This window comes from Sorex fumeus, unplaced genomic scaffold (assembly GCF_029834395.1).
Source record: "Sorex fumeus unplaced genomic scaffold, SorFum_2.1 ptg000128l, whole genome shotgun sequence".
Classification (NCBI taxonomy): domain Eukaryota; kingdom Metazoa; phylum Chordata; class Mammalia; order Eulipotyphla; family Soricidae; genus Sorex; species Sorex fumeus.
The window spans coordinates 19018338-19036306 of NW_026606185.1; the positions used below are offsets into that span (position 1 = coordinate 19018338).

Consider the following 17969-nt stretch of genomic DNA (forward strand, 5'->3'; position numbering starts at 1 on the left):
AGGGCAATGATTTGAGGTGTGTGTGTGTGTGTGTGTGTGTGTGTGTGTGTGTGTGTGTGTTTAAGTACTTGCAATTCCAGCAAAACAGCTGATTGATTGGTGCAGTGATTCATTTCCAGACAAAACCTGCTTTCTCTTGGGCCTTAATCCCTGAGAGTTGAGCCCTTTAACTCTTGTTTCCCCAGGAAAGCGCTCTGCGATCTCTGCATTGCTGTAACTGCAGGCTCTCCCCGGGCTTCCAAGCCTTGTTCTGTACATGCTCCTTGTCCAACCTGACAGCTTCATTAAGGAACATTCACATTTGTAAACATTCTGGCTTTTCAAAGGAAAGGTGAAGCTTCCCTCCAGAACTAGCCGCCTTACAAACCCTGGGTTGAACTACACGGAGCGAGATAACCTATTTACATACTAAAAAGGTCAGTGTTGGACAATCAGCGTTTAGAGATGAATTTGCTGCGCTTGCAATTGGAGCATAAGAATTTAGGAGCAGGCCGCAATTTTGTTGTCTCTTTCTGTGTCGACAGCAAGCACTGGTAAATATGTAGCATGTCTGTGCCAGGAGAAGCCGGGTGGGTGATGGACGGACTTCTTTATCGTTAGAATCGCTCTGATTCCTAACAGGTATGTGACTGTGACGTGCGCAGCTCGGCCTCACCTGCTGGAAACGGGAATGAATTTGAGGTGGAAATATTTGCATAATAGCCTTTCAGACTCCATTAGTAAAATACAAACCATCATTCCAGATTTCCAATTAGGTGGCTACTGCTTACTTAGCCTGTCATTTGCATTAGGGAAGGTAGACTTTTAGAAACCTTAAAAATGCCTTTTCAAAGCCTTTTTCAATCACATCTTCATTTTTGCTAATGTTATTGAAAGTATCTTTTTAAAATGTCATTAGCAGGATGTGTTTGCTCTGAAATCTCTATGTGTTTGTAGATTTATTCGTGTGTAGATTTAAAGGGAAGTCATTAGGGAATTGAGGTCTCAGCTCTATCTGCCTGTTGGGCTATAACCTGAGAATGAAGTCACTCTGAAAGATGAAAAATGAGTATGAAAAGAGGGTTACGTGGGCGGTGGACATGAGCCCTGACTCCCAGATGATGGCAGTGGGTCCCGAGCAAGCAGGCACTGGTCTTCGAGAACTGCCCCGTAACTGTGTGACTGTCCCCGTGTGCACACTTCTCCGCAAGTGTGGACCCGCGCGAGTTCTCCAGGTCTTTGCCTCTCACTGGGACATGAGGAGCAGCTGTGGCCCCAGGGGAGCCGAGGAGCCAGATGTGGTCCTGGGTTTAGTGTGTCTGGAGGAAGCAGCTGCCAGTTGGAAATCGCGCCGTGCTGCGAGCAAATCCTTGGTGACTCCCACAGCCTCCAGATTTAGGGAGAGAGAAGCCAGAGGCAGTGACAAGCTATTGCTTCGCTGACATCCATGTCTCAAAGAGATTATTTGAACTTGATGAGCAACTAACCGCAGTCTTTCGGGCCTTCCATAATAGCATCTGTTTCTCAGGGTAATTGTTTTGAAACTGAGCAGTGGTCTCAGCCGTGATTGATGTCCCCTCCTGACAGTGACACCAGGTGACCAGAGACCAGGGTCCCTTTCTTTCCCTGTTCCTATCATTTGCTGACACTGGACCTCTGTCCTGCCTCTCTTTCAGAATACACCACCCAGCACACGCAGAAGACGCTGCACCGGTCCATCTTCATGTCCGCCCTGTCGACTAACCCCTTTCGCGGTCTTGCACTTGGCAGGCAACAGCACTGCAAGCTGCTTCCTGGCGTGGCTGACGTGCAGGCAAGCCAGGTGGGCCGCTGGACAGTGGACGAGGTGAGTAGCACTGTTCTCAAGCGCACCCAGCCACCGAACCTTCATCAGAGGTTCTGAATACATCAGACATAAGATTCACTTTGGAGACAGAGCCAGGATCTTGCAGAAGTGAGGTGAGGCCGTTGGTCCTGCCCTCATTCTCCCAGTCTTCTCTGAGCATCCCCTCTGCTCCCCTGCTATGGGATCTGGGCTCGCTGAGGCAGAGGGCGAGCCTCCACCAAGATCAGTTCAAGGTCCCTGGAGTTGCAGCCTCTGTCCCCAACAGTCATCCCTGGGAGGACTCCCCCTCTGTATGTTCTGTGTCCTTAGTGCTTCTGGGGCCACTGCCCGTCGTCGGCCTGGGATTGCCTCAAGATCATATGACTGAGCAGATCAGCACTGCTCACTCATCCAGCAGAAACCACAGTCAGCCTTAGTTGTGTCTTTTAAAGTACATCAGACCATGACATGAGATGCTGAACAGAAGGGCAAATGGGCACATTGTTCGAGTAAACATGCCTCACAGTATTGGTTTTCATACAGGAAAGGTAAGTTCCTGCCCTTATGCTAATGATACAGAAATGTTTTGGATTTAAATCAGTTTTCTCTTAAGAAATGCACTCTTGAGCTGATAGCCCTTCTGCTAAAGGTTTTTGTTGTTGTTGTTTTTTCACTTGTCATACTGAGTTGTTCTGAGGGCAAGATTAGAGGTGGAGTTAAATTAGTCTGAGTGTTTCTTGCGCACTTACTGAAATCATCTTGTGTTAGTATTTTGTTTTGCTCTGCTGGCTCTGTGTTCCATTGGGAAACAAGGGACCATATGTGGTGCTGAGGATTAATCCAGGGTCAGCCACACACAAGGCTGTGCCCTACCCACTGTACTATCTCTCTGGCACCTTACAGAAATAATCGGAACAAAACCTCAGTTAATGCCTTCTTTCCTGCCTCCTACTAAGTGCACACAGAGGAGCCATGTTGGATTGGAGGTTTGGAGCTGATCTCTCCTTTTCCTCTCACAGTGTCTAAAACCCCACCCTACCCACATTTCCCTCCCCGTGGAGCAGAACATTGTCTCCCTGAAGGTGCTGACAAGAGAATTGAGGAAATTTGCCAGCTATTTCTGGTAGTTCAAGAGAATTCCTAACTGAGAACCCTTCTCTGAGGGCATGCTCAGTGTGCCAAATTAGTGAATTTTCCCACAGCATGTCTCACCTTCACCACCAAACCAACAGAAATCAGAACTGCCCCCAAAACAGCTCCGCACCTATCATGCCTCTGCAAAGGCCTCAGTGGCATCTTTCTTTCCTGGGTCTGGAGCAGCCGTCTGAAGCGCTTCCCTTTCTCAGGGAAAGTAATTTCGACTCCTCTTCCTTTGCTTCTGGCCCCTCACATCATCACTATTCTCAGTGAGTTGATCCCAAAGCTTCCCTGATACTCTAATGCACCAGTGAATAACAGTGTGCATATGTCTTTTTTGAGAGAGTGTTTTTATGCCCCAGGAGCAGATGCCCAAGGGTATAATTGTTGGGTCATATGGCGGTTCATGTCAGTGGGGTTGGCGTTGAGATATCATATGCCTAAAACTCAGTTATCAGTAACTTTGTAAGTAACCGTTGTTTAATTTTTTTGAAAAAAGCAAATTTTAAAGACATTGTTGGAAAGATGTTCTCCTGGAACAGCCACAACCTCAGGCAGAGAGCAGCTGTGACTGAGGCAGGGATGTGGAAAAGGAAGGAGAGTTCTGGGCAGGTCTGGCCACCATGACAGCCCCTGGATCCCTACCAGCTTGCACAACCCACATGTAACTCCCTATCTGCTTTTCTGTCTTGTTTCCTACTGGGGACTCCAGGTGCACCCCCCCCCCCAGCACCGCACACGTGCTGTTATTTACACAGTCACTGCCATTCCTTTGGAATCCGCACCCGTTCCCACAGCGCTGCTGCAGCCCTCAGCCCTCTGCTCGCTTCTGCAGGGCTCATGGCCTTCCCCGAGTCCCCTTTTCTTCTCAGAGTAGAGTATGTTTTGCTGCCACATCTATACCCACACTCTGACCCAACACCAGATGAGGAGAGACTTCCTGTCTCTCTCCTGGGGTGTCTTAAACACTCTCACTCTACCTGGTGCTGAGATTGCCTCCAAGCATCTTGTTGTTGATCTAATGAGATGACTGAATTTTTTCGTGTGAATATGGAATGACAGAGGTATCATGAGCTGAATTTTGAGACAAAAAATGGATTATTGGGGCCGGTGCCGTAGTACAGCCGATGAATCATTTGCCTTGCACATGGCCTACCAGGTTCAATCCCTGGCACCATATATGATCTCCTGGTCCTGTCAATAGTGATCCCTGAGGCAGAGAATTCCCCTTTGTTCTCTCTCTCCTTTTGGGTGCTGTGGTTTGCAAAAGAGGCATTGAGTGGCAATCATGTTAGGTCTGTAGTCTACTTTCAGCATGCACCTCCCATCCTGGGAGGATCCTCCCAACACCCTTTATTTGTGCTACCTTCTCTATCTGAACTGCCTTTTCCCCTAACATGTGCGGCTGGCCTCCAAGCCATGAAGTAAGCCTCCTGGTACTTATCTCAGCTATTCTTGGGTGTTAGTCTTCTATTTTGTTACTTTATGCTCCCCAGCTGAGGCGGGGCAGTTGGGAGGTGGGAGGGATACTGGGATCAGTGGTGGTGCAGAATGGGCACTGGTGGAGGGATGGGTACTCGATCATTGTATAACTGAAACCCAATCACAAAAAATTGTAAGTCTACAACTGTACCTCATGTTGTTTCGCTAATAAAAAATAAATTAAAAAAAGAAAAAAATAGTGATCCCTGAGCACAGAGCCAGGAGTAAGCCCTGAGCACTGCTGAAAGTAGAGAAAGGAAGGGGAGCCAGTCCAGTGGAAGGAGAAACAGTTGCCTAGGGTGAGATTGATATGTGGAAGGACAGCAGATACTCCCTGCTGGTTCATCCACTGTCCACTCTGCTTTCCATCTGGGGAAAGATCAGCGAGTCTATGTGGGAAGAGGCGGGCACCAGGAAGCAGCCCCCAGCGTGTCCCACAGGGCCAGAATTTGCACCAGGCACTGAGCTGAGAAGGTCCCAAATTCAGGGGCAGGTTAGAGCCTAAAGCTACAGGACAGGGCAATAGTTTGGACCCAAAGGGGAAGAAGAGAAAGGAGCTCAGGAGGATTCCATTATCATCTCAGCAGTGCTGTCTGCCTTCTCGTTTTGGACAATAATGCACCAGGCCCCTGGGACCCACAGAGGAACACGGAAAGAATGAAGTGTGCTGTTGCCCGCGACCATTAGAAATTCCAGGAAACAACCCAGCTGGGGGCAGGCGGGGATGATGAGTCTGTGAAAGGCAAAGGTGTCCCTTGAATGAGGCGGGAGGATACAGATTAAATTCGAGAGTGGCGAGATAGTGAAGGGGTGCTGCCTGGGGCTGGAAGTAAGGGGCAGAAACCCTGGGAAGGGTCCCGCTGAAAAGAAGCAGACGGGGGAGTGGACGTGAGTCCCGAGTCCCCACCAGGGCTCTGAGTATCCTGTGTGTGGTGTGTCTGTTTTTCCTCTGGGAAGGCAGGAGTCATAGTCACTTCCCAAGAAGGATGGCAGTGGGGAAACCAGCAACCCCCCCCAAAATAGATCCCCAGACTGGAGTGATAGGAATCCAGGTGGAGCACTTGCCCTGCCACCACATACTGTCCCCCCTCATGCTGCCAGGAGTGGTCCCTGAGCGAGGACCCGGTAGTAAGTCCCACGAAAAGACGAAACCAAGATTCTGTGTTGTAGATAGGGAAAGGGATCTTCAGACCTGATAGATACCAAATTCTGAGCAATTGATGGGGACAGTAGCTGATTCAAGTATAAGTTTCCGTAGGCAAAGGAAAGACCTCAGAAAGCAGAGGCTTACTGGGATGGGGTGGGACAGGACCATGACTGTGGATGTTATCAAGGAAGATGTGGATGGGGAGATCGTAGTCCCTACGTTCTCTGTAATTAGGTGATGCATAGAATCCCAGCCTGCACAGTTGGCAGAGCCATTCAGGATGTTCTACATTAAAGAAACATCCGACAGTAGCTATCTTAGAAAGTGCCTGCTGTCGAGGGCTCTCTCTCTCTCTCTCTCTCTCTCTCTCTCTCTCTCTCTCTCTCTCTTCTTTCTGTCTTTATCTGTCCTCTCTCTCCTTTCCTTTCTTCCCTCCCTCCCTCTCTCTTTCTTTGTCCTCTCTCTTTTTCTATCTCTCTCAGAGTTATTGTACAGTGAATAAGACACATGGCCAACCCAACACCCCATATAGTCCCACAAACCCACCAGGAGTGTTCCCTGAGCACAGAGCTAGAAGTAAGCCCTGAGCGCCACCTGGGGTAGCCACAAAACAAACAGAAAAAAAAAAAAAGCAGCTCCTACTCTCTAGACTCCAACATCTTCCAGGACCATGCCAAACCTCGGTTTGGGTTATTTATGTTTCATTCTTCTTGTCTTGATTTCTCCCTAACTCTGTACCCACAGCTTAAATTTCTGCATCCTCACTCCAGAACAGTGTTTCTGCACCTTTTTTCCTTCTCGTGTCTCCCCATCCTACCACTTTGCCTTCCAGCCTCATGCTATTCCCCTCCCCCTTCCACCACCATTGATGCAATATTTTTTTACCTGCATCCCTCTTAGAATATGCTGGAGGCCTTTGGTCCCCATTAAGGAACACTGCTCTATAGTACTTTTGAACTTTTGAGGAAGCATTAAGTTCTCAAGAATCTTTGATGAGACAAATGCAAGGGAAAGTTTGTGAGGGTTCCATTTGCGTCTTTGAAAATAAGGCATCTCTTGGGCGGGGGGGCGGATGGAGTTTACTTAGAGGATATTTTACAAAGTGACTGCTACACAGTATGTGATTGTTTCGGACCCTTATTTAAAATGTTGAGCGGTGGAGGTGGAGAGGTGGCATGAGGGTAGGATGCTTGCCTTGCACATGACTGACCCAGGTTCGATTCCCAACATCCCACATGATCCCTGGAGCCCACCAGGAGTGATTCCTGAGTGCAAAGCCATGAGTAACCCCTTAGTACTGCCAGGTGTGGTCCCAAAACAAGATTAATTGGTTTATTTAATGTTGAGGGGCTGGAGAGATAGTGCAGGGTTAGGGTTATTGCCATGCACATGTCTAACCAGGCTTTACCCTAGCACTTGCTGTGTTCCCTGAGTCTGTCAGCAGAGTCAGTAGCAAGCCTTGACTGCAGCCAGGTGTGCCCCCTAAAAATCAAAAATTAAGTTTAATAAAAATAAAAAGAAAGGTTGCGATGGACCTATGCCTCCTTGGGGTAGTACCATTGTGCAAGACATAGAGCAGATGTGTTTGGGGCAGAATATTTGCTGCAACTTTCTTTTTAAATTATTATTTGATTACTTACTGTGATTTTAAGTACTGCTAGTGATGGTTTCCTGCACATGGTGTTCCAACAACACACCCACTACCAGCCTGCCACTACCCTCCCCATGTCCCTGGGACCCGTCCCTGCATCTACTCAGTTCTATAGACCAGATCGCCAGTCCTGTTTTGCCTTTGACTTTTTGTTGCTTTGTTTCTTTATATCCCACGTATGAGCAAGAGTTTTCTGAATCTGTCCCTCTCCTGACTAATCTAATTCAGCATGATACTCTCTAGTTCCATCTACATAGCCCCAAACTTTATGACTTCATCCATTTTTTACACTGTCACTATATCACTGTCATCCTGTTGATCATCGATTTCCTCGAGCAGGCACCAGTAATGTCTCCTTCATCCTAGCCCTGTGATTTTAGAAAGTGCTACATTCGAGGCTCTTTCAGGGTCAGGAGAATGAGACCCATCATTGTTACTGGTTTTTGGCATATTGAATACACCACGGGGAGTTTATCAGACTCTGCCGTGTGGACAGGATACTTTTGTTGGTATCCTGCCAGGTTCTCCAGAGTAAGAACTAGATAATGAGATGTCTCTTCGGGGAGCTGGGTTTTATAGTCTCTGGGTCTTGGCCGTTGATGGGATTACACAGTGCCAGGGGCAGTTGGTGAGTGTAACGCCTACATACTGGAAGATGGGGGATCTGGGTGGAGGAGGCCCCAGTCCCAATCTGAGCAGGCTTGGAGATCTACACCCCGTGTCCCGCACACCTGGGTTCCTCCATCGCTCCTTCATGCGTGAGGCCCATCTGAACATGTAGAGAGTGCTCCTAAGCATGGCTGTGGCTGGAACTGGAAGTCCTCAGCCACCGAGGCTCTGCTCGGGGTGGGGAGGGAAACTCAACCCACCCTCCTTCAAGAGGCCCCGGTGAGGACAGCAAGGCATGGAGGCAGGAATCTCTGTGTAATATTTTGTCGTATAGATATACTACAACTTCTTGATCCATTTATCTATAGTTGGACACTTAGGTTGTTTCCATATCTTGGCTAATGTACTCAGTGCTGCAAAGGTGTGTATATATTCTTTAAAAATAATCATTGAATGCTTTGGAGATAGATGTTAAGAGATATGGGAGCTCTGCTTCTTTACCTTTTTGGGAAATATTTATGTTGCTTTCCATGGAGACTGAACCAACCTTCGTCCCCACCAATAGTGAATGTTCTTCTCTCACCACATCCCAATCAACACTGATGATGTGTATACTTTCTGACATATGCCATTCTCACTGATGAGATCATATCTCATTGCATTTACATATCTCTAATAAGCGGTGATAATGAGCACTTTTTCATGAGTCTGCTACACACCTGTGTATCTTCTTTTGGAAAATTCCAGTCAGCCCACCCAGAAATGGGGAGTGGGAATGAACAAACATTCCTCTACCTCCTTCTGTCTGCCCTGCCGGCAGGGGGGAAGACCTCTGCTCTACTTTCTTCTCTGTTAGCCAAAAGCTGGCACTGAGCCCTCCTGGCATCCCCCAAAGTGTGGGGCCTAGCTGGCAACTCCTTCATCAGTGACTGTTTCTGCTAGAGCCGTGTTTTCTCGAGGGCACAGATAATCTATAAAATCAACGGAAGGATTATAAACTGAAGGGCAAGACTAGATGAAACAAGCCTGGCTCAAAATATTTCACAAAACAGTGTGTGCAGACAATCGAGTCCTGGTCAGTGTGGTGTGCATCTTTTGATTCTGCTCCTGGAAACATTCTGTACAGGGGAACTAGTTTTCAACGCCATGGAACGGGGCCGTTAAACATCTCTGTCACAAAGGATCTCTGCGAGAGTAGGTGTGGGGCAGGTGTGAGAGATGTCAGTGCAGGAGGAGGGGCCTTAAACGTGGCTTTTTCTCTTGCCAGATATCTCCGACAGGGGCATGAGGGCAGCCGACGACATGTCATGATGCCCATGACAGTTGAACACAACACACTTGCTACACACCTGGGCCCTTTTAGTTTGTATACTCAGAACTGCTTTCCAAAGCAGCACTCTAAATTTCCCGACCCACCACCAAGTGCTCCCGAAATGTCCATTAACTTTAAAAGATAGCTGTCTTTAGAAGCAGTGTTTACGCAGGAGGGAATGTTTTGAAAAACTCAGAGTACCGCTAACTAAGCATAGCAGCTTTGTACAGTCGTGCCTTTTTTTTTTCAAAAGGAGCAAAATAAACTCTGCTGTTAAGAGAAAAATAAAATGAGACCCAGGCTAGAAACAACAGTCCCTGGCAGACCTTCTGCCAGTACAATCCTGCACACAGCTACAGTCTCAGCAAGACAGAGCACACCACCACTCGGGAAGATTTAAGGAGGCAGCCACCCCCCAGAAGCAAACAAGGCCTGCTGCGCGCCCAGAGAATGCAGGGAAAGTAGGTCAGTGCGGGGGTAACTTGGGTGAAGTAATGGGCTCATCCAGAGCCTGCAGTGTCGTCTTTCTTAGCCTCTCCCGACTTCCTGTCATCCCAACAATTAACTTCCTTGTAGCTGTCCAGAGGGAGGCAGGATTTGGGCTGCAGGTCCCTAGGGGAGCGCCCTCGGATCATCCTCCAGAGCCAGCTTGTATCCAGCACCCCCCAGGGTCTACCAATAGCCACCATCACCGGGGACACGCAGGTGCGTGGTGTCCACACGGCCACCGTGGGTGTATATGAGGATGGCCGTCATCACAGCGTTCACTGAAGTGAGTGTGACCGCACATGAGCTATAAATGTGAGGAAGAAAACAGACTCTGATGGGGAGGATGAGGAGGAAACTTCTGATAGGACACATCCTCTCAGATGTGCCCAGGCTCTCAACACTCCGGTTAGAGGAGGAGCAGCAAAGTGGGCTACTGTTAAAAGCTGAATTGTAATTTGTTCACAGAAGGAATAAATACTGACTAACAGTGTAGTGAATAATGATAGTGAATAATGCTCCAGGCCTTTAGCTGTTTTATGATTCTTCCTAGGAAAGTCTGTCTCAATAGAATTGGTGCCTTACTCTTTTACAGAGGAAACATACACACATGCACGCAAAGACACACACGCACGCACACACACACACATACACACACACGCACACACAAAAAACAGATTGAATAGAATCAAAATCTTATTCCAGAAGACAGAGCATTTCCTTCAGTCACTGATAAAGTGACCAGCCAGGGCCCAGGTCAGGGACAGGGATGGTGCCTCCCAACCTGTCCATCTTCACACCGGAGTGGGGTGTTTACCCTTTGACTTGAGTTTAACACACTTTTTTTTTTGCATTTTGGGTCACACCTAGCAATGCACAGGGGTTACTCCTGGCTCATGCACTCAGGAATTAACCCTGGCAGTGCTCAGGGGATCATGTGATATGGGATGCTGGGAATCAAACCCAGGTCGACCACTTGCAAAGCAAATGCCCTACCTGCTGTGCTATCACTCCAGCCCCGAGTTTAACACAATTTTATGCCCCTCCCCTTTTTTTAAAATATAATATACCTTTGACATAGGCAGTGATTTTTGTTTGTTTGATTGTATGTGGTTCTTAACAGCAATGCTCAGGACTTGACTCCTAACTCTACACCCAGGAATAACTCCTTGCTGTGCTCGGGGCAGGGACCAAATGGGATGCTAGGGATCAACCCCACATTTCCTGCAAGCAAGGCAAATGCCCTACCTGCTGTTATGCTCCAGCACCAACAGCGATTTTTTTTTAAGTAATAATACTGAGGAATTTGTTTGCTTGTCCAGAAAAAGGACTCAATCACTAACCTCCCTTTGTTCATCGATTTGCTTGAGCGGGCCCAGTAACGTCTCCATGGTGACAAATGTTACTGTGTTTGGCATATCGAATACGTTATGGGTAGCTTGCCAGGCTTTGCCGTGCAGGCAAGATACTCTCAGTAGCTTGCTGGGCTCTGCAAGAGGGGCAGAAGAATCAAACTCAGGTCGGCCGTGTTGGCCGCTTGCAAGGCAAACGCCATACCCGCTGTGCTATTGCTCCAGCCCAGAAAAAGGACATTCTAATGTCCAAAACAAAGCATCCCAGTAAGAGCCACATACAGTCTTTTGGCTATGGAGCACCTCCCTAACCCTTTCCTTTGCTTTGAAGAAGTCGGGGTCCCCTTGACTGGCCTGCCCTCCCCAGGGCAGCAACAGAATCTCTCTAGTCACTTCCCAGTGACAGCCAGCCCATGTGATTTTTTTCTGCTGTCACCTTCAGCCTTTTTGCCTGTAGACACACCACCCCAGAGGTGCCCTTCAGAGCCGTGACTCTTCGCCATGGCATGGGAGTGCCATCTAGACACATTTTTGGTTGCACAGCTGGGAGTAGGGAGGGATCAATGGCACCTGGCAAGCAGAGGCCAGAGAGGCTGCCATGCCCTGCTCTGTGCCAGGAGCCCAGGCAGGGACCCGTGGCCCCTGTCTTGGCCTGCTGGAGGTGAGAAACTTGCTTTGCAGCCTTCTTGCTGCGCTCAATTTGGGTTCGTTCTTCCACACATCCAGCCTGTAGGCAGAGCCTTCTCAGGCCACCTTGCAGCACCTCCAATACCCAGCTCTGTCTGGTGGGGAGCACCCAGATGGGTTCTTTCCTTTTAATTTAATTTTATTTTTATAAAGTTGTTCACAATAATTCATTGCATTTAATATTCAAATACTAATCCCACCACCACTGCACCTTTCCACCACCAAAGAGGAAAAGCGTGGTGAAGTGTGGTGAAGCTTGTTGTATTTCATCCTGGAGCCATTAAGCCCGTGTGTAAGATATTATAGATCATGTATGTTAAACCCAAGCAAATGTGTGCTACTCTTGGTCCATCAGTGGAGTAGAGTATGAGAGGTCACAGCCGTGTGCTCCAGGATTTCTAAAATTTTGAATACGGTTATAGAGCAGATTCACTCATGGGTAGAGCCTATGTTGCTCTCTTCTTGGTCATTGATGAGATTATATGGCACCAGGGGCAGTTTGTGGGTGTGACGGCCAAGCTCCTGGAAAACTTGGGAGCTGGGGAAAGGAGACCCAGTCCTGCTCCAAGTGAGCTTGGAGATTTCAGTCATGATCTCACGTACCTTGGTTTTTCTGCAGATTCTCTCATGGGTGAGGCTTGTCTGAGCCAGGTGGGTTCTTAACACTCCCTGCACCAACTGCTTTAGCTGTCTCCCAGCTTTCTCTTACTCTGGTCCCCTGTCTGAATAGCACTTTAGATAGAATCAACCAGAAAATGTATAAATGTATGCTGAGTACTTTATCCAGTCTAGCTTAATTACTCCAGCAGAGTGTGTGTGTATGTGTTTGGGGGGAATTGAACCCAGGGCCAGTCGCACAAGCAAGACAAGTGCTCCACTGCTGAACCGTGTCCCCAGATCCGAGAGTGGTTTTTAGAATGCTGCAGGTGGGTCCAAGGTGCTGCCAGGGCTCGAGGCTGCCTGCTGTTAGAAGGACAAGCCCAGCTGGAAACCGTGGTCTCCTCCCAGCCTTGGCCTCCTCCTCCCTTCCCTTCCGGCTGCCTGTGGGTAACATCCACACCCCCAGGGAGACATGCTGAGCCTTCAGCAGTGCTTATCTCGGTTCCCCCTCCCTGGCAAGGCTCTTCCTGCGCTCCCACCTGACGGACCATCTGTCCCTTCTAGAATCCCCGTAGCCTTTATGCCTCTCTTGTGGATTTGAGCATATGTGAGCATGTACTGTGGAGATTCACAAGCCTTTCTTTACTCACCATTTCCCCCAGTCTCCAGTCACTCATCTACCTGCAAACTCACAGAATGTTCAGACCAACCCTGCCCCCAGGGCAGAGGCCTCACTCAGAGCCTCATTCAGAACTTCCTTGTCTGCAGGGGCCTCGAGGGGGTGAAGGGACGAGCAACCTCTCTGTGTCCCAGACAGCAGACCTTTTATTCCTTCTCTGGCACTTGCCCCTGTGACTGTCTCTGCAATGTGCCCAACAGCATTTCAAGACTTTCCTCGGCTCCTTGCAGATCCCAAACCCACACTCCACGCTTCCCTTCCACCTGGGAAAGAGAACTGTAGGAGCAGTTAGACTTGGTTTCCCAGCATTCCCTGAGCCGAAATGGCCAAGAAGCAACAAGCGCCAAGTCCTGTGGGGGCAGCTGACCCCTTCCTCTCCTCCCCTTGAACATACACTCACATCGGGTAGCACAAGGACTGTTTGGGGGAGGTGTTCTCTCTCTTTTCCAATTCTCATCATCCTGCATTTTAGAAGGATGATTATAAATGACTCAAGATAGTATTTTTGGCATCAGAGGTGAGTCGAGTTGATGACAACATGTGCATTGCACCTAAAAAAAGATGTTCTGAAATCATTGTACTTGGCACAGTAAATACAGTTGGCAGAGGACAGAGATCCAGGGGAGCACCCAGGGTGTTCGGTCATAGTACACAAACCACCACTTTTCAGCTGATCATGAGCCAATGTCATGATATTGCTCTGCACGGTGTGGGAGGGTCTGGGCTAGGCAGTTGCTTCCCGAGGGCTTCCGAGAGCCCAGGATGCTGAGGATAGAGCATGTTGAGATAAGGCCTTGTGCATGCTGACCTGCTGCTGCACACAGTGCTGTGGACAGACACCAGAAGAGGAAACCAGAAGACAGCAGGCATTTCCGCCTGCAGAGTCGCACCCCCAGCCCTCTCTGGTCACCTTCCAGCTGTTTGTCACCTGAGTGTCTGCAGGGCCAGACCGTGAGCAAGCGCCAGGGACCTACTGTGATTTCAGTTGTTAGAAGTCTAACTTCATGACATTTCAGTCAACTCCCCAAAGTATCTTCCGGAACATTCCCGGACTTTCTAAGCCACCAGGCAGATGTCTCACCTGATCTCTATTCAGAGGAATTCGGGGCACGTTTGTCTGGGGTCGCAGTGAGAAATCATGATCCTTACTCTCAGTCAAACTCAGTTTGGGGGCAGAAAAAGCCGAGATCCAAACCCATGTCTAGAACTTGCTGGCCACGTGGGATCTTGAGTACATTGGTCAACCTCTTGGGTGCAGTTTCAAATTATCCTTTACTTGGGAATCCACTTGCACAGGTTCACCTGGTTCCTGTGCCCGCCAAGCTCTGTGTAATGACTGGAGACTAGGTAGAAGAGCCAGACCCGCAGGTTGCCAGAAGGCCAAGCTGCCCACAGGGGGGATGGGGACAGAAGGAGAGAAGTTTCCAGAGCTCCCCACTGTTGTAATCTGTCTTCCTCATTATCATATTGGCAACCTTGTAGAGGCCTAGGCACGAGGTCCAAACAGAGACCTGAATTCTGAGCTGGGAACAGCTGACTTGGCAGCATTTTAATCCTGAGTGTTTGAAGCATTTGATGTATATTTTACTCAGATGTTGAAATAAACCTCAAATTATTTCAGGTGCATGTTTTAATTCAGGTTTTTCATCTTGCACTGTAGGTGGCTAAGTTTGTACAGTCTCTTCTGGGCTGCGAAGAGCATGCCAAGTGCTTCAAGAAAGAGGTAGGAAATGAGGAAAATTATATCTATATGCTTTATTGCTAGACCCAGAAGCGCTGTGTTTCCATTCACAAAAGTGTTAATAAGAGGGATGGGGGCATGGAGGGCAAGACGGGGTGGTCCAGGCAGGAAAGAGCCAATGAGCACCTGGGGCTCAGCTGCATGAGCCTCCCCCGGCACAGTCCATACTCTGTGCTCAAGAAATGGGCCATTTGAACACATTCAGTCATTAAAGCCCGTGGGTGTCATGGCACCTCTGCACTGTGGTGTTCAGCTGTGCCAGGGTCCTGCCAGGTCTATAGAGGAGAGCAGAGCATTTGACCACAGCAGACTGGAAGTCATGCTCTCCCCGTGGCCCTGCTCCGTACGTGCCTGAGCAGGGACCAGTGTGCAGAGAAGCCACAAGGTCCTGTGGAATTGCCCTTCTTACTTGTCATCACAGAGAATATACCAAACTGCTTAGCACGCATTTTGGAGTTAGAATTCTTAGACGTTGGAGGCCCAGAAACGCTGATGTTGTCAGTGGTGATCATTGCTCACTGGGGCTTACCCTGTGCCCACCCATGCGAGGCAGCCCATTGTCATTGCCCTGTGTCTGTGGGGCACATCACTGCTGAAGGCACTAAGGGACCTCATCAGAAGGGCGGCTGGTCTCAGTCCATGTCCATGCTGATGGAGTCAGGGGTGTCCATCATTTTTTGAGAACTCTCTAGAGGACGACATTCATTGAGCTCCCTAGGCTGCAGTCCCCTGCCCGTCTTGAGCTCTCCGCCTACATGGCTCAGGGGAGGTGCTGTATGAGTTGGGGTTCAGCCTGCACTGCTTCTCAGGATCTCATACTGCCGTGTCAGCCTGGGTCACTGCCGGCAGATACAGTCAGTTCACCTGATTTCACCTAAGTCCAGGGAGTGGAGCCTCTTGTATCATGAGCCAGTCTCGGCACTTGGCTTGTCCAGACATCTCCTTGTGGGCCACATTGCTCAAGTTTGTCACTGTGAACAGCAACATTACCAGGGGCAGGTCACTTTATTAGCTCTCTTGTCCCTCCTCTGTAAAACAGAGACCAGTATGAGGAAACCCTTTAGAGTTCAGAACTGTGTTTTACAGTACCTAGTGTGGTTCTTTAAACGAAGCAGGTGAATGACAGCAGTGCAGAGTGGTGTCTCCTCTGGAGCCTTTAGGGTCTACCTGCAGTAATCACAGCTTTACCCCCAAGAAGCTGCATGTCCTGCAACAAATCCTCATCCCTCAAGTGTGCATTTCCTTATCTTCTTTTCAGAGCTCCTTGGAGGATTAAACACACAGAGAAGACTAATATTGTCTTCCATACTCTTGATTATTATGGTCATCACCACCATCATTGCTTTATTTTTAGGACAGCTGGCCTAAAATCTTTTAAGCCAGTGAGTCTGGCTTGAAAATACTGGAGCTAAATCCATTATGGGAGGGAGGAAGGGAGAATTATTTTTCTCAGCAGTGGGAAATACACTGTTCTTTAAATGGGCTATTCTTCACCAGACAATATGTCATAAGTGCACAGGAAGCTTTAGAAAACTCTGAGGCTTCAAAATCCCACCCCACCCCCAACACCACAGTCCCTGGGTGGTCCCTCCTTCCTCAGAGAGACATGGACCCCAAAATGTTTGTATCATTAACTGAGAAGGATTAAAACTGCATCCACATGGGTGGTTCGCAGAAAGGTGTTCCCATGAGCAACCCTTTCTGTCCATCTTCTTGGTTCAGGAGAGAGAATTCCTTCTGAGCCAGAAGGAGAGAAGGAGATAGGAGACAAGGATAGGAGATAGGAGACAAGGGTCAGAGACACCTGTAGTTTCCAGGATTCAGTCTTTAAAAGCACAATCAGAGCCTCTGGGAGCCGAGAAAAAGTAGGCTGTACTAGGCCACTCACCATGGTGTGTAGTAAGCTCTTAATTTCAGACCACTGTTCTGAAAGTCAATAAAGAAAAACTTATCTGATGTTTTTCTGTTATTATAGCCTTTATCATAGGGAAAAAACACAATGTAGGAGAAAACAACTGAACATCTATTCCATCTGCCAAATTTAACCTCCTTTAATATATAATATAGACTTCAAATAATTTAACCTTATATAGAGATTTAGGCACACACATTCAATTGTATGAAGTAAAACTGATCTTTCAAGTAACATTATAAAATCACCCAAGTTGTAATTGGGAAAGGATTCAGTGAGACTTAAATTTCATTGACTCACTGTGATTTATTGAACCCCTGTAGTTTGGGGGATGCTTAGATGACTTTCAGTATTTGACCATTACAAGGAATACTAGAGTATACACACAGTAGTGTTCTTGGGGGAAATTCCCAGATATTTCTTTGGTGGGTGAAACCATGTTCTTTTTAAGGTCCTTGATAAAGTCAAGCCAAGATTTCTTATATGCAGCAACAGAAATAAATTAGCCTGGAAACAGTCAATGGATCTTGAATTCCTGTTTAACAGATGAGCGCCTTTTCAACATAACAGCTTCAGCATCCAGGGCAGAAAAAGAGGGAAGACAAGCTCCATGAGGGGGCCCTGGCTCTTGAGATACCAGACCCACAGTGGGTACCAGCTCACATCTCGGTCCCTGGGAGTGAATGGGCAGCAAGGGACATTCTAAATCGGTGTTTGCTTACTTCCTTGCAGCAGATTGATGGCAAAGCCTTCCTGCTTCTGACCCAAACAGACATCGTCAAGGTGATGAAGATCAAACTGGGCCCAGCACTCAAGATCTATAATTCTATCCTCATGTTCAGGAATTCCCAGGATCTCTCGGACGAAGATGTGGCCTCCAGCCCGAAACTCAGGAAGTAGCTCTGATCACAGTGGCCACTACACCAGAACAGCGTTTTTGAGCAATAAGATTGGCCCATATTAATTTGCTTTCACTGTTCTCTTAGTCCTATCCAGATGTATTCCAAACCTTTCTTTTTAAGTGTTTGTGGTGTCGATGTTTTAGAGGATTCTGATGAGCGAGCCCATGGTTGGCAGACAGATGCCCAGGCACATGTATGGTCAGCAAAGGTCGTTTCATTGGGCTAAGTAAGATCTCCCGGTTCTGATACATTGCAGCAAACGGACCAAAGAAGCCCCTTCCACCCACCACCACACACGTACACCTTTAGCCTCCTCTATCACCATCAAAAAAGTCATCTTCCTTTTTGCAAGTGAAGGGTTGTTCTCAAGTGATAAAATATTTTTTTCAAAAATAGTATTCATAATTACATTGTGGATGTTTTTGAGACACCTGAGCTTGGCTTAGATTTGCCTTTATGGGTTCAGTG

General features: G+C 48.1%; 1 protein-coding gene across 1 annotated transcript in view; it reads left to right on the forward strand.

Moving 5' to 3' along the window:
* L3MBTL4 (L3MBTL histone methyl-lysine binding protein 4) overlaps positions 1-17499 on the forward strand; it is a 328160-nt gene extending 310661 nt beyond the window's left edge. Inside the window, exons 14-16 of the mRNA XM_056138437.1 lie at positions 1656-1825; positions 14607-14669; positions 17332-17499. Of these exons, the coding sequence (XP_055994412.1) occupies positions 1656-1825; positions 14607-14669; positions 17332-17499 (401 nt within the window). The remainder of the gene's footprint in view (positions 1-1655; positions 1826-14606; positions 14670-17331) is intronic.
* The last annotated feature ends 470 nt before the right edge of the window (positions 17500-17969 follow it).